The sequence below is a fragment of the Lonchura striata genome, chromosome 13 (genome assembly GCF_046129695.1).
Source record: "Lonchura striata isolate bLonStr1 chromosome 13, bLonStr1.mat, whole genome shotgun sequence".
Classification (NCBI taxonomy): Eukaryota; Metazoa; Chordata; class Aves; order Passeriformes; family Estrildidae; genus Lonchura; species Lonchura striata.
In genome coordinates, this window is record NC_134615.1 from 4,639,066 (window position 1) to 4,661,534 (window position 22,469).

Genomic DNA, 22,469 nt, shown 5'->3' on the forward strand with positions numbered 1-22,469 from the left:
GTTCATATGTGCAGTAGAACAAACTCAGATAATGTTGTTTCAAGAGCACATAGGTATAGATAAGACTCCTGCTTGTAGCTGTAAATTTAATAATATATATAATATCTAACTACAAATAAGTTCATCCCTTAGTTATCCCATTTTTAATTGTATTTGAATATTCATTGAGTTATTTTTATTGTATTGAGTTATTATATATTGTATATTTTGAAGAGGTTATACAGAACAACTCAATATTCAATTGTAACACAGCCTCCTGATTTTATGCCATTAATATTCACAAATTGACAGATTAAAAAATACAAAAACCAAACCTTGCTTATTTAGAAATCTATTTCTCAGGCTGCTTTAATCTGTCCTGTTTGTACTCTTAATTTATACTTGTTCACATTATTAAATATTGACAAATTTTCACACAACACAGATACTCTTTAAATGTTTTGATGAAAACAAATTTGCTGTTTTCATTCTTAATTCTTATTTATTAAAAATAAATAAATGCTTATTTATTTTTTATCCTGTTTTCTCCATTCAGTGACTGCATCTTGGGTGAATCATTTTCTCTGCATCCTGTTGCTTGTTAGTTACATTGGTTGATTTTTTTAATGGACATTAAGAAAAGTGCAGTAGCTTATAGTCCTTAGTTCAGAAATGTTTCCTTGACTGCACAAAACCTTATGCAAGCAGGACCTCCTGGTGTTCCTTCCAACCTGAATTCCTTCATGAATTGATATTCTGGCTTTTGAACAGTTATTTTTGTTGTTATTTTAGTCTTGGATAATATAAAGTCATGTAAAGTCTAAATTTAGGAAATAAATACACAATCATCAAGTTTGATTCCTATAAAATACAGGAAGAGCAAATTTAAGAACTCTGCAACCAAAAAAATGTAAAATAATACCCTAATTTATTGGAAAAAAATTACCTTAATTAAATGACTGAATGCATATGCCATCTTCATAACCAGGAGACAGCTTGGAAGAAATACATGGTATACTATAAAAATACATGAAGGTGTGAAATAAATGAAGATGTTAAAAATCCAAAACTAAAGCACAGAGTAGCCAGCAGCAGTGCTGATTTATCAGCATTAATATTTAGAGAGAGCAGTAGAAGACACTGTGGACCACTTGGAAGGTGCTTATGCAGTGTTGTGATTTAAGTGTAAATGCCAGTTAGGAACTGAGCTTGTTTTGTTTGGCTGGTGCTCCCCAGCCTGTTCTGATGGATGGGTGGCCTGGTGCAAGGCTTACATAGGACATAGTTTGGCAAAATATTGGTCAGATTACAATTTTTTTGTTCTAAATAACAGATTTTACATTATTTCCTTAGATTCACTGGTGCTGCTCAAATGCAAAAGCAGCTGTACATGAATAGTGATAGCTGTTGAGATCTTTATTCTGAATTCCTGTGTACTGATTCCTTAGCCAGGATTTTGGGTTTTTGGGGTTTTTTTGTGAACGTGCCTTGTTTTTCTGAGGAGATCTTGGCCCCTGTGGGAAGGATGCAGTCATTGTAGTGACACAGGAATGCAATGAATGGACACAGTTAAAGTCAGCTCCAGCTGCCTGCTGAAGTGGTACCCACCAGTACCCACTTCTCTCTGTCTGTGCCCTGCTGACATTTGTGTCTGCAAAGAGGAGATGCTTAAACTGGCTCTGGAGGCTCAAACATCCACCATGCAAAGGCACTGTTTCCCCAGTCACAGCACCTATGTCACCTTGAGAAGCTGTCTTTAAAATATAAAAAACTTTGGCATTTAAAGTGAGAGTTCTGTGTCTGTTTTCCTTCCTACAGATGCTTCAATCTAAAAATCATATTTATTTATAACTGCAACTTGTTAATGTGCCTTTTAGAGAAACAGTGTGATCTTTTATCTTGGAAATGTTTTGACAGGTTATTGTGCAACTTGTTTTTAATGTTACTCAGCAGAACCATTTTAGTGAAATTTTCAAAGCTTCCTGCTGGTGGTACCTCATCTTGTATGGAAGAACATAATAAGGTTGAACTTGAGCAGTGAAAATTCTTTTTTAATTACTTACACTTTGGAGTTTTGTTAACAACCATAGTCTGGGTTTTGATGAAGAATAAGATAGTGAAAGAAATGTTTTGGACTTTGAAGCAGATGGTGTTAAATAATCTACTTTGTAACAGGATAATCAATGGAGAAGATAATGAAAAATGAAGGAATAGGTTGAAAGTAAAGGAGAGGCAGCATGAATCTTTGGGAAGCCTTAAAACTGATCTGGTAATTTAGCATTCCAATTCAGTAAGGGGTTAAAAAAAAAAAACGGTAAATGATGGCCAAAGAAAGTGTCAGGTTTTTGTTGTTTTGGGTGGTGGACGGGTTTCTTAATGAGGAGAAAGAAAAATACTTGACACAAATGTTCTGGTTGATCTGCAACCATTTTCAATTGTTACAATAGGAGATTATTGCAAAATTTGTAAGCACTCAGATTGGCTTGGTTTTGCTTCAGGAAATATTTTTGGGAGAAGGAGAAAGAAAATCAGGTGAGAAGGTAGAAGGAAAACAAAGTTAGATTAAAAAAAAAAAAAAGACAGTCTGAGAAAAGTCACTATAGTTAAAATCAGCTGTGGCACTACAGGAGTGTCTTTGAAACTAAATAGCAGTGTTTTTGGCTTGTTAAATGAAACAGTTTTACAAAATCTTATGTCCCATGCCTGGGAAATACTTGAGAAATAGAAACTTAATATCACAAGCCGAGAAATGACCTCCTGCACCTCAGGGATCCTACATCATATTCTACAACATTCCATGACATTCCATTCCATATTTCACAGTGTCCCACAACATTCCAAAATATTTCACAGCATTCCCATACCAGCCTTGAACATGTGGCCCAAAGCTTTTCTCTAATTTACTTTTTAGTAACTATTTTTATTTTAGAAGTGTTAAAAGGCATCTTAGTCTCCAAACTGTGAGATCCAGGCACCTCCTGCTGCTGGAAGAGCTCCTGTCTCAAGCCCCCAGCCCTTTTGATGTGTCAAAAGGAGAAGCTGTGCAGGGAGGGACTGAGCTGCCTTGGCTGTCACTGATTTTGGGTTTCCTTCCTGACATAAGTATCACAGGTGAAAAAAAAAAGTAGCACAAGGAGGGACCATCTTGTATATAAACACATATGTGGAGCACAGTCTCTTGAAAGGAAATTTTTGGGAGAGTCAACTCTTGGCCCTGGTTTGTTTTGCCAGAGAGAGCCACTGGCTGTTGTTGCCAGGTGTGTGCAGAACCAGACATCCTCTCTGGGCCTTTGGGGATGGTGCAGGCAGCTGAGGAGACTCTTAAGGCTGCAGAAAGGTCAAAAGCCAGACTAAAATCACTTGAGGAATTTACCTTTGCATTTGACATGGTGTGTCTCGTGCAGATTTTTAAAAAAAGAAAAACAACAAACATACAAAAAAACAAACCCAAACCAAACCCAACAAAGCACTAGTCTTACTATAATAAATCTGTGTTTTGCTGCTTTCATAGCTGCTTCAAGACCTGGAAGATGCATGTGGTGTCTGTCAAGTTGAATGAAGTTCTGGTTCTGGGCTAATAATGGAAGTATTTCTGGCAGCAGAAGGAGCAGGAAGGAGGTTGTAGCTGATATGTTGTTGTTTTGTTGTTTTTATTTCTGATTTTTTTTCTTTTTTGAGCGAGAGTGGTGATAATAAGGAGTTACAACTTGGGGTTTTCCTGGCTCTCAAAAAAATGAATGAATCATACTTCTATGTTACAATCTATGATAAAGTGGATCACATGAAAATTAGTGTGTTAATTGATTGGCTCAAACTGGCTGAATGCCTGTGAATTTTATTATAAAATTAGTGTTGAAATTTTATTTCCAATATATGCATTTGATTAGTCTGTTATTTTAAGTGTTATGTATTAGTAGCACAAGTCTGTCAAGTTCTGGGATCTTAAATGCAACTCTCACAAAGTAAAATGATGTGTTCTGTTAAAAGAAAACATACATAAGTAAATGGAAAATTATGTTTAGAGTTGTTTGTGAAGTTAATTAGCATTTATGGATGATTGGGTAGTACTATAGGCTGAAGGGCTTTTTAATTGGAGAGATCATTGAAATTTGGTGTTGCAGATTTCCTTCCACATGTGTGCTGTGATGACTGTGCTCCCTGAGATGAGTTCAGCTGGCATTCCATTTCATCCTTTCCATCTCTACTGAGAGCATTGGATTCAGTGCAGCCTCTTGTCTGCATGAGCACTTGGAACTCACTTTTGATGAGAGCAGAGCAAAATGGGAATTATTACATTGAGATAATTTTATGAATTTTTAGGAATTTGTTACTGCAATTTTAATGATTTTAATATAAATCATTTTTCAGACCTGTGCTTCTGCATTCCACCTCACCATAGCTGTAACACTGAGCAGCGTTTTACCCTCAGCTGTGATGCTTTTAACTTTCACTTTTTATTAACAAAGCTAACGTGAAAGCAAAGTGTTTCATGTTGCCAATTTAATTTCTTTAATTAAAAGTGAAAGTTATAAGCTGGTACAGCCGTGGGTGAAGTTCTAATGTCATCAATGGGGAAAAATAGGTATAAAATTGAAACTGTTGGCACAGCAGTGGCTCTTGATAGTACAGCACCTGCAGTTGTGACTCTTAACAATATTTAATGCAAAAAGATGATTTTGAGGCATTCAAGACCTCCAGTATATATACTGCTATGGGGCAGTAGAGCTGCAAGTGTCTTAGGTGGGATCAGATGTAGGCAAATGCAGGAGAGACTCTGTGAGGCATTTCCCAACACAGGTGTAACAAGCTGAGACTTTCAAGTCCTTACAAATCTAAATAGAACACTTAATTTTGTTAGTCGATCAAAAATGTAGCAAGAGTGCAGCCTTGATGTTAATAATCAAGTATTGAATATAAATCAAGTATTGATTAATTGTGGTAATAAAACACATCAGAAGTACTTTTAATCTGTCCATCTTCACAGATACAGAGTATACTCCAATTCTTTTGAAAATAGTGCATGTTTATAACTATGGTGTGTTTATAAATACCCTTATAATTTTAAAAACACTGTTGCTTTCTAATTTAAGACAATTCTATGAAATCTGAAATACCCTTAAAACTACACTGTTCCATGTGTAATTAGATGTCTCTTTTTGTGGCCTCCTGCCTTAACAGAAGCCAAGGGAAGAGCTGAGGTTTGGATCATTAGGGAGTTTGGTAGCATGTAAATGAAGCCCCTTATTTCTGTTGTTTTGAATACTCACATTAAACATAAACTGCTTTTCATACTTTGGAAGTCCAATATTTCCATAGACCTAATATGATCTATGCAGTTTTCAGTTTCCTGATAAAGAACTCTCTAACACAAAGCACTTTGGTTCTTCACAATTAAAATATCAGGTTGTCTGGTTTAATAAAATAGCTAGTGCTTGGGAGAAAGGTTAACAAACCTGGTTTGCTGAATACATTCACAGTAGGAGACAGCATTTAATATATTTAGACGTATATTATCTGCTTAGGATCAGTCCTGGGTTTCTCAAAAGTTACTATGGGAAGCTTGCTTGCCTTTAAAGGTGTTTATTCATCAACAGGAAAATACACTAAATGCAGCCTGCTTTATTTACAGATCTAGACATGATGAACAGGGAGGGGAAGGCAAAGGAATTGTGATAAAGTCCTTGAAAATATTTGATTTGGTGGATTCTCTGATTAGTGGGTGTTTCTAAAGTTTTAGAGGAAGGAAACATTGGTGCATTAAAAGATTTGGAAAAGAATGTTTCACAAAACAGATGAAGTGCTGCATATTAAGATTTGGATGTTAGGATAAAGGAGAAAGGAAGAGAAAACCCAAAATATGAATTAACTGGAAGAAAAATGTTAAACTGCAATTTAAAAAAAGCTGGGAATGATTAGTCAGTAGCTTGACAAAAGTAAGTGTAAAATAGTAAAATAATTGCTTGGTGATGTTGACATGTAGACAAAGCACTACAAGAGCTGAGCAACAGCAAAATTGTGCAAACTCTTCAGAGGAAGGGAGAAATGTTCACATGTGGAATGGAGTGTAAAGAGAATCCAGTGACATTTCTAAAGCTCATTTAGGCACCTCTCTTAAGCTTGACATTTGCATTTGCTTATATTTGCTTTAATCCATGTTACATGAGCATTGGTGAGGCCTTTTACAATTTACATTTGATCATAAAGTGAAGAATTAATGAGATAGTTGATGTTTATACATGTCCTTCAATTCATTTTAGCCTTTGTATGCTGATGATTTTATTTCTAAAGCTTACTGGCATGGTAACCAGCAGGAAAGTATTTTAGTCTTACAAATATGCTTTTAAAAAATCTGTTACATTTTTTTCTGAACAAAAAATTCCTTTAATTTTTTAGTAGTAGTGATACATCCAATGTTAAGTTTGAATTCTGCTTGTTGGAAACAAGAACTAGCCTGGATTCTTCGGAAAAGCTCTTTGAAATGGATTCAAGCAATGATTAGAAAATCATTGCATTATTCTAAATGTAAAAATAGTTCTGTCTTCACCTTCAATCTGAGTTATATATTTAACTTCACCTGGTATTTTAGATCTTCATTTTTGAAACAAGATTCCTGTATTTGATATTGTTCAGGAGTTGAGTACCTGCTTTCACCTCTGCAGTAATGTTTATGGTATGTTTACTGTGAACAAGCTGCAGGTTTACACAGAGTACATTACTTGCTTTTTCATGTTGAGATTATCCTGAACTCCAGATCTGCTCTTACTTGGTCAATTTCTGGGGAAGAAAGAAAAAGCCTCAACTTTTGAATGTATTATTTACTCCCTAGAACTTGCAGAGTTTTTCCTTCACTTATGGAGCCCAGGAAATTGCAATGTTACTTTGCATCTCCTGCTTTAATTTTTCTTACACTGTCCCCAAACACTACGTACATCTGGTGTGTTTTCCAGGATTCTATCATTTCCTTGTAGAAAGTTAGTAACAATATTAGAAGTCTTAGTTGGATTCTCTCAGGACACTCTGCTTCCTCCTAGAGCTGACGTGCTTTTAACTTGTACTTTGCATTTGGCGAATTTTCAGCTTCATACAGTAGTGTAACAGTACTTTGTGTTTCTGTACTGCTTTCACTGTGAGGCTCACAAGGCAATAGAAGTTCACTGTACATTTATAAATTTATAATCAAAAACCTAGGAAAGGGCTAAATATGCTTTTCCATACATCATACTGGAGAAACTGAGGCTCCAGTGATTGAATTGTTCTTGCAAAATGACAGCAAGGACCTTGTTCAGCTCAGTTCATAAATATGACCTGAGCCCATCTCCTAGATAAGCAGCTCACTGACTGGGGTTTGTTACTTTGGTTTTTAACCTAATAGGTATAAATACAATTAAGATCTTAGTAATTGCTATGTTGATTAGAAACCCAGCTCTCTGTCAGACCCACATATCCTTTTTGTCCTTTGAACATTAACTAGGTCACATTATCTACATTTTTATTTTTGTCTGGCCACAGCAGTTAGAAGGAACCTCAGCCTGTGTTGGGGTAGAGTTTCTTTCTAGGTTGGCACAACTGCAACACGAGAGTCTGATTTGGTCATTGACTATTCCAGATTTCAGTTTGGTTTGGCATTCTTTGCTGCAGACAATGTCCTTTCCAAGAATTTTTTATGCCAACAGACAAAAGCACTTGTAGATGTTGGAAGGTGAAGCTGATGTGCACAGTGGAAGAGTTAAATCAAAAAATCAAAAAATCTCATTATTGTTTAATGTCACTCTGTGTTATCACCACTGTGTTTTATAGGTGCACTATATTAGCTGAAAAAAAATAATCCCAGTTCAAAAAAAAACCAACCAACCCACAAAATGAACAGGAGAAAGGATACGGAATTCTGTGCCAAATCAAGCCAAGGCACTCTCCAGGTGTATCAAAAATAGTACATGACCCTTTTAAGTGCAAGACCTTAAAACCTATCTCACTTTGGTTTTCTTAATGGATTTTTGAATTCTGACCAGAATATAGTATGAAAAATTTAAACACTGGAAAAAAATCTGAGAATACATAAGTTTGCAAACGAATATTGTTTCAAGTTTCAGGTCTGCCTTCAGCATAGCAACAAGTAGAGAATGACAGATAGGAGAAGGCACAGACATTCCTTTAGGAGTTGGGTAAATGATATCACTTTAAATCTCAAAGAAATACTCAAGTAGAACTACCCCATCTCTCAGGTATCAGGAACAACAATTTTCCATGGATGTCACGAGTTTTATTGGAGCTTCTTACAACTTCTTATGCAACATTTACTGAATGCTGGCCTATCACACATTTGTAAAAGTATAGTGTGTATATTATCTGCCTCTTGAGTTTTGAATTCCATCAGTCTGAGAATGTATAGTGAGCACAAATACAAATTTAATGGTTTTTTGACATGTGGTTATAAAATGCTCTATGTCTAAAGAAATGTTACAGGTTGTTATTGTAATTACATTATCTGCTTTTAGAGGTGTTTGTGGTTTTGGAGGAAAATACAAAAGTTGTGATTTAGTGATATTTATCCAGTTTTAAAATTGACAATATTAATATTATTAGTAGTGCATTAATGGGTTTTACCGAGTGTATTTCTATGCTGTACTCAAAGTGAGCTCATATGGAACAATAACATCTTTATTATGAAGATTTACCTTTTGGAAGGGCATCTTTACAATGGTTTTCTTCATGTTCTCTACCAAGAGCTAAATACAAACTCAGTTGCAAACAGTAAATTTTAAGATATGTGATTGTAAGGACATAAATTTAAAAGCTCAGTTAATGGAAAGGGTGTAGCTTCAGCTCTTGGATGCTTGAATTGGTTAGTATTAAATCATTGAAATCTAAACCTGTATGGAAATTTCCACATTGACAAAAACATGGCTGGGTTGGGTTTTGGTTGAGTTCTTTTTGTTTGGTGGGTTTTTGGGGGTTTTTTGGGTTTTTTTTTTGTTTGTTTGTTTTGGTTTGTTTTGGTTTGGTTTTTTTTTTTGTGGTTGTTGTTTTTGGTTTTTTGTTTTTTGTTTTAATTCAGATCTTGACTATATCTCATTTACAGCTGAGCATTTAACCTCATTTTGGATGAGGCTCATGGGTTTGAAATTGTACTTCTGTCAATTCAAGTGTCCCATGTTTGATACCTTGATTCCTGTTCCTATTTCTTTGCTATTTTTTAACTTACTGCAACAGATGAGGGGTTCTTAAACCATCTGTTAACCTTTTTTCCCCATTTTTTTTAAACATGTAGAGTCGCTCAAGGCAAGAAGACCCAGAGCAAGCTAGACTGAAACAAAAAGCAAAGGAGGTAAGCAGAGCTAGAGATCATTACACTTGACATTTCAAGGCTTGAACATATTAATTTTTTATGCCTTGCTACTTGTATATCGTTAATAAAAATCTGACTAAAAACTTTTTAGGATATATTTGTTGCTTCGCCTTTGATCTTAATGTTTGCAAACTAATACATTAATACATGTGAAGCCTAAGGAGATTTTATAAGAGAATATTTCCATACATTACATTTTCATTTCCATTTTAGGTAGCTGTAGCTTTTGTTGGGTTGTTGATGACAGCAGCTCTAGATTTTGGTGGAAAATATATGCCTTTGTCTTTTTGTAAAATGTCACTTTCTTAGAAATGTGCTACTTAACCATTTTGTTCTGGTAGCATTCTTTCAAGTAAGGTAATTGCCAATCATTTTCTCTATCCTGTGATTCAGTGGACTATTTACTCATTTGTCTAAATTACAATAATCTAAAAAATATCAAATAATTTCCCATGAATCTGTGATGTGTTACTCTAAGAGTACCTTAATTTGCTATAAATGAGTGACTGTCCTTTGCTTAAGGCATCTCATGCCTTAGGATTGGGTTGTAACTTAAATCAATTAGAAAGATTAAAATATCCATCAGTTGAAAGCAATTTCAGCAAAATGATGCCATTCTTTTTAGCCAACTTGTTTGGATATACACATTAGCAGGTAATAATTGTGCACTGGAAGGTAAGGTATACAGAAAAATGCATCTAGCAAGTCCTTTTGTATTGACCTGTTCTTCCTGCTTTGTTTCCCTCTTGGCAGTATTCTGGAGTCCCGTTAGCTACACAGATTTTATGTATGTAACAGTCAAAAAAATCCGAGTACATGGATGAGTTTTATTTGTCTTCATTTCATTCTTTGATTATGTAGTAAGACTTGCTGAAATGAGTTCTTGTAAACATTAGACCAGGCCTTAGTGTTTCCAGAGTTGGATTTGTCAAGCAAGTATTGAAATGAAATGGAGTAATCAAGTGATTTGGCAGGAAAAGAGGCAGGATTTTAATAGTACTTGGGCTTTGTATGCAGCAAGTGTATGCAGAGGGAGAATGAGATTTCTGAGAACAATTGGTGGCAGGCAGAAAGGGCTGTTGAGCTGAGAGCTGGAGGTGCTGTGCTGCTGGGAGTGAGCAGAGCTGGGGTTAAATGCATTGCTGCTGCATCAATGTTGGTGTTCCTGGGCATTCTTTCCCGGCCGTTGGAAACTCTGGAAGTGACAGCCAGGGGTGGTATGGGCGGCTGTCTTGGTTTGAAAAGACAGCAGTCTGTGAAGGAAGGCAAAAGCCTCCTGTGAAATGGAAAAGGTAAACCCCCTTCCTCCCAATTACCACAATTTCAAAATTAAAAGGCTCTCAGGCAAAGATATGGGAATGGGAATAACATTCCCATAACAGTTCTTTACTAGAAGAAAAACTAAATACAATTAAAAATAAAAATTTAAAAAAATGTAATTAGTACAAACAAAACTAGTGATAGAGTCAGAAACCTGACACCCTGAGGAGTCAGGTTGTGGTAATAGTCCAGTTAAATGCTGGCTGCTTCTCCTGGAGGGGCAGATGAAATGTTGCTGAAGCAGTGATTCTGTAGAAGGGTGGGGTTTTCTCTGAAGTTCTGGTGATGGAGTGGTGGGCCTGGTCTTCCTCTGGGGATCCCGCACAGAAGAAGCTGCTCCTCTGGGAATCCAGCAAAGGGCTGCCCTGCTGTCCCAAAAATGCTGATTTTATGCAGGTAGGAATGCTTGGCTCCTCCCTCTGGGCGGAGCATCTCACCATGGGATGATGGAACTTTACCAGCAATGCAGTGAGTCACTCAATGGTCCATTAACAGAAGAGATCTCCCCGGAGGGAAACATTGTTCTTGGAAGAGATAAGGAAAATGCCCCACCTCCAACAGATGGCAATAGAATACATGCTGATCTTACAAGCCAGGACAGCGGCGTTGCAGCAGTGCGGGTGGGGCGGCCACTGTGGGGCAGCTGCTGTGGGGCAGTGGCGGTGCCAGGGCCACCCCAGGGGCGGGCAGGGCAAGGGCTGAGCCGGGCAGGTCCCGGGGGAGCTCGTCCGAGGTGCCCGGGAATCGCGGGGTGGGGTTGCGGTGCTGGGGTTGCGGTGCTGGGGTTGCGGTGCTGGGGTTGCGGTGCTGGGGTTGCGGGGCTGGGGTTGCAGTGCTGGGGTTGCGGTGCTGGGGTTGCAGTGCTGGGGTTGCAGTGCTGGGGTTGCAGTGCTGGGGTTGCAGTGCTGGTTTTGCCTGGGCGCTGCCCGAGCCCCTCGGCCTGGCTGCCGCTCCCCAACCTGGCCCTGCCCGCTTGCCCTGCCCGCTCACAAAATCGCATCCTTTGCTGGCATCGCACCTCTCTCTGAAGTGGAATTTTATTCTGCATGTTTGAAACCATGAGAAATATCTCTGGCTTTAGTAATTGGGGTTCTAAAGCTCTAGAGACTTTCACATAAATACTAAAATTTAGTTAGTAAAAACGTTTTCTTTCGCAAAGGGGAGTGTGGCATGATACTGGCAAGATGTTGGTTTAAGATTGTTCATATTTTTTTCTGCACTAGATATATGCTGACATCTCAAATTATATTGGCACTGCCAAAATAAAAAAAATAACTCATTTTATAGTATAAAAGGTTGGTTGGAAAAACTGTCTCTGGCATGGTTTTGTCATTTGAAATTAAAAGTTTAGAATCAATGCCAACAAAAATTTCAAAACTTTACTGCCAGCTGGGCTACTCTTACATGTCCTTATGACCCATAGCTCAGAGAGAAATTGTGTTTCTTCCAGGTTTTGTATAAGCTGATGAAGAAAATACTGTCAGCTTCAATAATAATCTGGATTTGAAACTGTGATTCCATGATTTCTGTGTCTTGAATATTGCCTGAAGACCTTTGTTGCACAGATATTCTTGTGGCCTATAGTAAAGTGGTGCTAGGTAGTGTTTTAAAAAGCTCCAAGAGGGCACCCAAGAAACCTGCAGCTCTTCTAGCTTGTATTACTTGTTTAATGATATGATTGCCAGAGAGCTTTTTTTTTCATCCCAGCAAAACAGCTGTTAATACCATTATTATGTTCTGACAATGGATAATGGTTCAGGCTTTAATCAGTTTGAACAGTGACACTACTGACAGAAGTCAGAGAGAAAAAGTGAAGTACCAAAAGTAGTAATTTGAAGTCTTCTAAATCTTTCCTTTAAAGGAAAAAAAACTATTCAAAACATTGAAGGAACTCTGGGAAATGCTCTTGGAATGCAAAATAAAGGTACCAATAGAAGGATAATAGGATGAAGAGGAAAGAAAGAAAACTAGGAAAGGGTATTAATTCCAGAACATTCTCCTTCATGAATATTTTGGAGTCTTCATTCTGTAACTCTCTGTTTTGCTTTCTAATTTAAGAAGAAAAAAAGATTAGCTCAATTTCTTTCATAGAATGTCTACCAGTTGAAAGTTTCCTTCTTGCTTCTTAGTGCCATAAAGACAATGTAAGTGGAATCCTTAGAACACATTTTAAAATTAATTTGATTAGGTGAAGATTATGGTTTTTTCTCTGTAATTCCATTTTGATGCATTTATATCTTGATCCATTTAGGCAGTATTCAGACCACTCTGCATATTGTTTAAACCAAATCGGCATAAATCAGGTTTAAACTGCATTTAAATTCTTACCAAACAAAAGGAAGCCCCATCTACACGGGGTCTTATTGCAGAGACAAGACATAATACTCAGGTTTTCTTCACACCCAGACTAGCACTATTTTACTTAAGGCAGTGCAAACCCACTCTGATTTCAGTCTGAGTGACTTACTTTGCTTTGGTATTAACCTGTTTCAAATGGACTTGAGCGAAAGCAGTAGCAAGATGTACCTGGAAGGATTATCTTGCTCAGAACTCTCCATTTGTTTTCACACTTCTAAGTTAGTGCAGCCTTTTTTCAGTGGGCAGCATGTGATTATTTCAATGGTAAACTTGTTTAATAAACTGTTGAAAATATTTTCCACTGAGACTGTTTCAGGGAAAAATTATGCTGTTCAGCTATTACTTGTTGCATTGCTTTGTAAATTCTGATATGTCTGACTTGGTACTACTTAATGTAAGAAATAGCATAATTTGTGAGCAGTGTCTGTTTTGCTGGTAATTATATAACTTTACTAATTATTTTTTCTAATTAATGATTTTAATTAACTTTTTTATTAATTGTTGTAATCAATAGTACCAGTGTATTAATAATAAGCAGTGGAGTTTTCCATTTTAGCCAGCACATAGTTAAGTTTTTTCAGAGACGACTGTTGTTGAAGAGTGATTAGAAAGTCACTGAAATTTTAAATTTTGCTAAACTAGCCCGTATAAGCTTCAATGAACAAAGCATGACTAAATCTTTTAAAATAAAGTTTTAGGAAATACCCTGATTTATGTCATCTAGAAGTCAAAACTGTAAGTTAAAGACATTATGAGTTCTCTAGTTTTCTTTAAAAGCTTCATTAAATAGAACATAAGACAGGCCATATAGCTGATAGTAGGAATAGATCGAGATTAGGAATATCTGAGTCAACACCTAGTAATTAATGATAGAGATGGTTTAAAGGAAAGGCAGGGAGGGTAAGATCCTTAACATCCATTCTGTCAGGGGTATTCTGCATATCAGACTCTGTTGCCTAAAAAATGTTTTTAAATTAAAAAGTCAAGTAGCTGAGGTTGATCCTGAAAGATGAGCTTGGTTCAAATTTTTGTGTCATCACCAACCAAGAAAATGGCACAATAATGAATAAACGAGACACCATAAATGTCTGGGCATGTATCCAGGCCCCAGATCAGGTTAGATAGCACCCACTGGAATCTGTTCTCAGATGTGCTCACCAGCCGTGCAAGGGAAGTCTCTGACCTGCTGATACTCACACCAGGAGCCTTTGGATGGCACCAGCAGCCCCTGTGTGCCCCTGTCAGCAGGGCTGGCCCGGGGCTGGGCAGTGCTTGGTGTGCCCTGGCCAGGAGCTGTGCGAGTGCTCGGCCCTGCAGGAGCTGCACAGGCACAGCTCTTCCCCTGTGGCAGCCACGGCCTTGGTGCTGCCACCCCCACGCCTGCAGTGTCCTCTGGAACAGGAGCCTTGCTGGGCTGAGGTTTGCACTTCGACCTGTATCCTTTTCTGAGTTAAATGCAGTTAAATATGGGGGCTGTTAGCAGGTGGAGTTCTAGAAAAAGCTATAGGATCCTTCTCTTCAGAATAATGAAATATGTACATCCTATGATGTGTATGTTATGTGGTTCTAACATTGCCATAGAGGTTTTAAATCCCCCAGAACTTAACCTGTAGCAGAATAACTGAAACACCAGCATCGTATATTAGTGACTACTATAAAAAAACAGTTTTGCACTACATAAGTTCTTGTCACCACACTAATATTTATGTATTTACTCAGTAGGAGTGGTTTCTTTTCAAATATTTAAATGGTAGTTTACTATCATAATTACTGAAAATGAAAAGCAAATGAAAAGGATTTTGCTTTGTTTGGCAAGTTCATTTATTTACCTTTTCAGCAAAGCCAAAGTCCTTAAATATTTTACTGCTAAGGCAGAGTCTCAGTGATGAGAAGTCTAAGTAAGTTTTCTATTTTATCATGCCTGACATAAAAATACTGATCCAAAAGCAACAATCTTATCTTAAATTGCTTTCTTATAACACAGTCCACTGAGAAATGGGGCACTTGAACAGGAACTTTTAAGTTAAATTTCCACATAGCTCCTAACCCATCTGAGTGTCAGTAAGTGGAAAGAAGGAAAAGCTATAAATGTGGTACCTGAAGTAATGATGAAGCAATGTTTAAGCAACAGTGATTCCTCAGAGCAGAGTTGTTTCATTAATCGTTTTCTGCATCAAGTTACCAATGCTACAGCTGTGAGCCAGAAGGAGTGCAAACATTTTTGTCAATACATGTAGAAAGTCGGATAACAGGCACTTTTTTTAGACTTTTCGTGTACCACAGGTCTGTTTGTACCCAGAAAAATGCTTTGACCATTGCCATCTGGTTTAAGATGGATTTGGCTTCAGAGTACAAGATTTTTCTGAAGTTACAGTTACTGCAGTGACCTAAAATGTTAGTACTGAACTTGCACCTCAGAGAGGAGTGGTCCTGTCTCACCAGTCAAAATACTCTCCTGGAAGTTCGCTGCATTATTAAGTTTACTGCTTGTGTTAGCTGTGGTTTTTTATTACTTTTAGCAGATATTACTTTAGATTTACAGGTATATTATGGTAACAGTCCCAAATTCTGATGACTGAATTGATTACAAAACTTATAAACAAGGACAAGACTGGCATTACATTTGCATGTGCAAATGGTGCTGGGGTAACAAGACAATTGATAGTCAGTAATAAGTTTATTATATATGGATCTTGGTGTGTAAGTCTTCCAGACTTCCTGTGTTTCCAAGGATAAGGTACTGCCCTGTGATGAATTCTACAAGTCCTGAAGAACTTTGTTCAATAGCAGTCTTACTATTCAGCAGAACTTCTTGCATATTTGTAAAATTGAAGGTGATGACAATTCCACCCTGTTCTCTTGGGCTTAGAGCAGAAGTTGTGGCAAATTGTCTGGCTGAAGTTGAATTGTGGTGTCACCCTTGCTGTACAGAGAGCCAGAAGCTAGATAATTGACAGAAAAATGCTGGAGGATCAGAGGAATGGCCATGCTGTCTTCCAGCTGAAATTATTTATTTCTTCTTAGGTAAAATGTATATTAATTAGAGCTGAGTCAAGGGCTGGGGGTTTTTTTGTCTTCTCTCTAACCCAAGCTTGACCCAAGCTTATCATATTAGTCTACCAGAAATCGAAATTAAATCCAATGCTGTCCAACATAATAATTTTCTTCTACAAAATCAAGCTGGTGGCATTCTGTAGTGATGCATTATTCCAGCATACACATACTGCCCAGCTCTTGTTTAGTTAACATGAATGCTTATTTTTCACGACTAATGAAAACTATTGGGTTTAGCATTTGTAAAGGGAAATGCTATTTTACTAACAGAGGAGCTAAATACACAGCCATTTTTAAGTAGCAAACTTTTTTATACCACCATCTTTATAGTATAAAATAAGAGCACTCTTTTATTTCTGTTTATACTTGCTACCTAGAAAACAAATTTTAGAACTTGTTTTACACCAGTGTGAGTGCTTTATGTGAGAAGGATCCATGTATTGCATCCATGTTTTGTTCCTCACAAAGTTTTGTCACATCTGGGAAGCTTTGTAATAGAGTTGTTTGTAAGCAGGAAAAATGAGATTGCATGGCTTGGAGAGCAGGAGCTTATGCAAAACAAAATGGGACAGTGAGCACGGGATTGTTCAGCCTGGAGAAGAGAAGATTCAGGGTGACCTAATTGTGACCTTCCTGTACCTGGAAGAAAAATGGAGAGAGACTATTTACAAGGTCCTTGAGCAACAGGATGAGGGGGAATGGCTTCACACTGACAGAGAGTAGGTTTAGGTTAGATATTAGTAAAAATCTTTTCCCTGTGAGGGTGGAGAGGCCCTGGCACAGGTTCCCAGAGCAGCTGTGGCTGCCCTGGGTCTCTGGCAGTGCCCAAGGCCAGGCTGGATGGGGCTTGGAGCAGCCCGGGACAGTGGAAGGTGTCCCTGCCCGTGAATGAGAGGATCTTGAAGTTCCCTTCCAAGTCAAACCATTCTGGGGTTCTGTGGGTGTGACAAGAGAAAGGAACAAGAAACAAGCTGTCCACTTGTTCCTTGTTTAGCTGATGTCTCATTGAGTATTTGAAGGGCATCAACCTTCAAATTAACTTAACAGCAATGTAATTTCCTTAGATCTTGTATGACAAGTGTATTTGTCCTGGTGCAGTCTGCTGCTTGAGGCTTTTGTAGCTATTCATAACCAGTGAAACAGAGTGGTTTTCTTACTCTCCTACCAAAAGGGTTCCCATTTAGTGCTCTGAGAATGGGGGGCATGAAACAAATCAGAGTTGTATACACCTGTAAAAGTTAGCTTTTCTTTTTGTGATTATTTCTTGTTTTCTCATGTTTCCTAACAAAATGTGTACTCTTAATTTTCAAGTCGAACTAGTGAGGAAGACTCAAAACTGATTTTAAAATAGAGTTTAGCTTGGGTGTGAAATATATTTGGGTTATGTTTGAACAGTTCCAGAAGAGCAGTACCTGTTGCAAAGGCTGCTCTACCTAATGGATTTCATTTTTTTAAGCAAAAAAGGTAGTAAGTAAGGAGAAAGCCATCCTTATTGTCTCCATCACCTTCCAGTGCACACACCTTGGTGGAGTCCTGCCTAACAGAGCACAAGGTTGTTGAAATAAGTAGCCTCTCATTATACAGCATCAGGATTACCTAAATGTGAATTTCCAGAAGTTGGGTTTAGAATGTTAAAGCTTTTTGTAAAGAATTTCTGAAGCTGAAGGTGACTTTGCTCTTTAGAATTTCACCAAAATACTCCAGCAGGAACTTCCTCTTGTAAAATGAATTTGTTTTGAAGGTGGTAACGGTAAAATCTTCAGACCTTCAGATCTGTAGTTCTCCTTCCATGTCTGTAGGAATAACCAGTGCTACTGCCTTTTGATTTTGAACAAGTGGAGGGTGGCAGCCTCCTGTTTCTAATCCCTTTTGTATGCCTGGACAGCCAAACTTGGTGGACAGATAAAGGGGCCATTCTTTTCCATGTTTGGCATGTAAGATTTGTGATAAGGGTGGTTTGAGTTTGCCTGTCCTGAATACTGACAATTGCATCCAGAGGTTCCAGAAGAAGCAGTGAGGAATGCATGCAATTGGTACTTTTCTGAAAGAATTAATTTTTTTTTTTTAAATCTGTTTAAATATAAACTCTCTCTCTCGCTCTCTCTCTCTCTCTCTCTCTCTCTCTCTCTCTCTCTCTCTGTGTATACTGTACCAGATGAGTTTGTGCAAGGGAGAGGTCAAGACTGAATTTGCAGTTCTCCTTTTGCTTCAGTGGTATTCTGTCTAAATATGGGTCTTCCTCAGGTAGAAACAACCTTGTTAGGAGCAATTTATCACACTGGCATAGACAGGGGGAAAAAAAAACAACAAACCTGTTTGGAGCAAGCTATGAATGTGGAAAAATCGTGTAACTGTTTTAGCTGAACACTGCAACAGATTTACTTTGGTGCTAATTTGGCTGAATAACCGCACGTTGGAATATGATCGCCTGTTTAATAAGTAGAGGGCAGCAAATGTCAGCTGTGTCTGCTTGTCAGAAACTGAGGAGGTTGCTTGGACAGCAACATGAATTATTATTTACATGATTTGGTCCCTTAGTCAAGCCTGCTCTACTCTAGAGCAGCTCGCGGGGGTGGGGGGAGGTCAAGGTGTATTTAGGCTTGAGCCTGCAGGGCAAATTTCCCCCCATCCCCTCTATGCGCCTTGGTTTCTTACTCCAAAACAAACCTGAATGAGGGCTTTAATTCTGCTGCCGAGCCAACGTGTTTGTAAGCCCTGTTTGGCAGCCTCCAGCGCCCGCGGCAGCCGCAGCTGCCAGCTTTCATCTGCCCCCGGATCCTGCGGGGCCGCGTCACATGCGCTGCCCGAGGGCAGCGAGGCGAAGCGCCGGGCTCGGTGTGCCCTGTCCCCTGGGCTAACACACCCCGGCTCGGTGTGCCCTGTCCCCTGGGCTAACACACCCCGGCTCGGTGTGCCCTGTCCCCTGGGCTGCACACCCGGGCTCGGTGTGCCCTGTCCCCTGGGCTGCACACCCCGGCTCGGTGTGCCCTGTCCCCTGGGCTGCACACCCGGGCTCGGTGTGCCCTGTCCCCTGGGGCTAACACACCCCGGCTCGGTGTGCCCTGTCCCCTGGGCTGCACACCCCGGCTCGGTGTGCCCTGTCCCCTGGGGCTAACACACCCCGGCTCGGTGTGCCCTGTCCCCTGGGCTGCACACCCCGGCTCGGTGTGCCCTGTCCCCTGGGCTAACACACCCCGGCTCGGTGTGCCCTGTCCCCTGGGCTGCACACCCCGGCTCCGGTGTGCCCTGTCCCCTGAGGTTAACACACCCCGGCTCCGGTGTGCCCTGTCCCCTGGGGTGCACACCCGGGCTCGGTGTGCCCTGTCCCCTGGGCTAACACACCCGGGCTCGGTGTGCCCTGTCCCCTGGGCTGCACACCCCGGCTCCGGTGTGCCCTGTCCCCTGGGCTAACACACCCCGGCTCGGTATGCCCTGTCCCCTGGGCTGCACACCCCGGCTCCGGTGTGCCCTGTCCCCTGGGCTAACACACCCCGGCTCGGTATGCCCTGTCCCCTGGGCTGCACACCCCGGCTCCGGTGTGCCCTGTCCCCTGGGCTGCACACCCGGGCTCGGTGTGCCCTGTCCCCTGGGCTAACACACCCTGGCTCCGGTGTGCCCTGTCCCCTGGGGCTGGGTGCACACCCCGGCTCCTGTGTGCCCCTTCCCGAGGGCCCCTTTCCCCTGGGGCTGTGGTTAACACACCCCAGCCCTGTGTCCCTGCCCCGGCTCCTTGGTGCACACACACACAGACCTCCCGCTGCTGTGCACCCAGCCGCACTCTGGGTGGGTGTTCACGTGTTCTGTGCTCTCACAAGGATGTATACGTTTGTTTGGAATGTATAGATTTCATAGAGCACACCACTTCTCATAAAATCTGGGATCTGTTTCTAAGCCAGTAGTGGAAGATGAAAGAGTTCATGGGAGCACAGTTAAAGCAAAAGTTGAAATGCAGTAGTAAAATTTTAAACAGAGGGTAATTTAAAACTTCCTTGCCAGCCCATTTTTGAGAAGATTTAATAGCATTAACAGTAGGGTAAAAAGTGTCAATTTTGGTTAACTAAACACTAAACATTTCTGACTGTACCTAACTCTTTAGGTACAGTCGCTGTTTTAGAGAAGAGTTAGACTACATCTAACTCCTCTCTAAACTGCAAGCTAGGTGGCTGGGCTATTATAACATGCAGGGGTCATGAAAGCTGTGTTAGCATCTATTTACTATTTTTAGTTTAGTCTTGTTCAAAAATAGTGTGTCAGCCTGTGAAAGAGTTACATCATCTTAGGTGAAAAATGAGATACTGTTCAACATACCCTGATAAAGTAGTTACCCTGCAGTAGTAGCAGTAATCTTTTAATAAATTAAATTTCTTATTGTTATTTGCAATATAAACTGTTTTCCCCTCAAATATGTTTGTTAAAGGTAGGAATAATTATCTCTAAAATGTAAACACTTGAAAGGTATTAATGTATTTTTAATGTTATTGGGTAGTTGAATAATGATTTGTAAGAGTTTTATTTTTGTTTAATATTTCAAATTGCTGCTGAATTGGTGCATAACTTCTAGATTTCCATGGAAATGGTCATAAATACCTGATTTCCTGGAACAGGAAGGTATGTTATATGCATTTATGCTGATGAGTGTCTGTACACTAAGGTGTAACAGCTTCCTAAAATCTGTTGCCTCAGTACTGGGTAGGGTTGAAGGGAAGCAAGCTGGAAAACAGTGCGGTGCAATTACAGTTCTTGAGTTTATTGACTCTGCACAGCCATGAAGTACAGAGCATGCCTCTTACACTGCTGTGTCCTTTCCCTCCACAAGTAGAAAATGTATTTATATCCAGAACAGACATTTATATTCTTGAAACAGAAATAACATCCTGTCGATTCTGAAGATTTCTCTTAATCGCCAAAAGCCATATTCATGTGGTGAGGTGCTTGAAAATCTATTATTTAAAAAAAAAAAAAATCATAATAATAAAAAGATTTGTCCTGGCAGAAGTGCTCATATCTGGCAAACGTGTCAGATAATTTAAGTAAGCTTTAGGAAAGTGTCAAAAATACTCAATGGGAAAATAAAGCATAAGTGCTAAACTCAGGTGTTAATTTTGTTCAAGACAACAGGAGAGGAGCAGAGTGTTCACTCTACTAGAAACATACTGGAGGTGAAATTGGTGAGAAGAGAGCATGTTTTTATGAGAAATAGGATAATTTTGTCTATCTTCAAAATGTGTTTAGATTCTGGGAAAGTTTGACCTGTGTTTTCATAGAGCCCTTAGTTTTAAGGCAGCCCAGCTCTGGACAGGTGAGATGGGCTCCCCTCAGGGGTACCTGCAGAATATCCAGGATGTCTGCCCTGCCTTAGTGTGACAGGGAGTGATTATGAAGGTTATTGAATACACATCATCATGTCACTGAATATGCTGCTGTTTAATTAAGTCAACTACTTTCAGCTTCCTGTTTTGAGGATCAGTAAATTCAGTATTCAGCAAAATTGTTCTCTCTTTTAATAATGGTCTGTCATCAGCATTTGCTAGTCTTTCCTTCTTAGGCAGTATGTTCAGGAATCTCTTGTGTGTGTCTCAAAACAAAAGTATGGGATGTTTTCTTCCTCCCTCTAAGAAATAAGCATTTTCATCTTTTTGTTGTTTTTACCTTTTTAGTGATCTACATGACTGCGAGATAGAGTGATACAGACCTTCAGGTTGCATGGAAGCACCTAAAAAATATGGAGCTCTATTAGCTCACCCTATGAGCTTTTGTAATTAAGTCTCAGATTGAAAACTTGTACCTTATTTTAGGGCACAGAAATCAAGCAATACTCTGAATTTTAGCAGAGGAGAAAGGTAACTTCAGGCCAAGAGAGACTGGCAAAGCTTCCCGAGACCATTTCCTTATCCCAGTTTTGTCAGTGTTTAATCTGGGTAATTGATATAGAGGTGAAATATGCTTAACTATTGAATTAAACTTCTGTGTGTTTTGTGTGCAGTCATGGTGCTCAGTACAAGGTGCTGGGTTTCAGTAATATGTGAGAGTGTTCTGCTCTGTATTTATATGATGATTTGGATAGAGAGTTACTGTAATATTTAAATACCTTGTACATTGTTATTTTATCTAAAATGCATATATTTCTTAAATTTGTCAATGGATACTACTGTTAACATAGCAATATGTAATGATTTCTGTAATCTACTCACCTATAGAAAAGAAAAGATCTTAAATGTACATTTCATAAATACCCTCAGGTAATTTTAACTGAGGCTTTAAAAATAATTCTTCAGTTGAAAAATGTTCATCTGTCCATTTAGCCATGTAGAGAAATGATTTCTGGGAAGTACTGAAATTTGAAAAACAAACATCCTAAATCCAATGGGTAAGGTAATGTGTGCCTTAGCAAGTATGCTGAGGACATGTGGTA

The 22,469-nt window shown here is 39.2% G+C and overlaps 1 protein-coding gene across 1 annotated transcript in view; it reads left to right on the forward strand.

The window, feature by feature from the left end:
• Positions 1–22,469, forward strand: part of LOC110473819 (transcription initiation factor TFIID subunit 4) — a 146,214-nt gene that overhangs the window by 66,184 nt on the left and 57,561 nt on the right. The window contains exon 13 of the mRNA XM_031505873.2: positions 9,248–9,304. Coding sequence (XP_031361733.1) covers positions 9,248–9,304 — 57 coding nt within the window. The remainder of the gene's footprint in view (positions 1–9,247; positions 9,305–22,469) is intronic.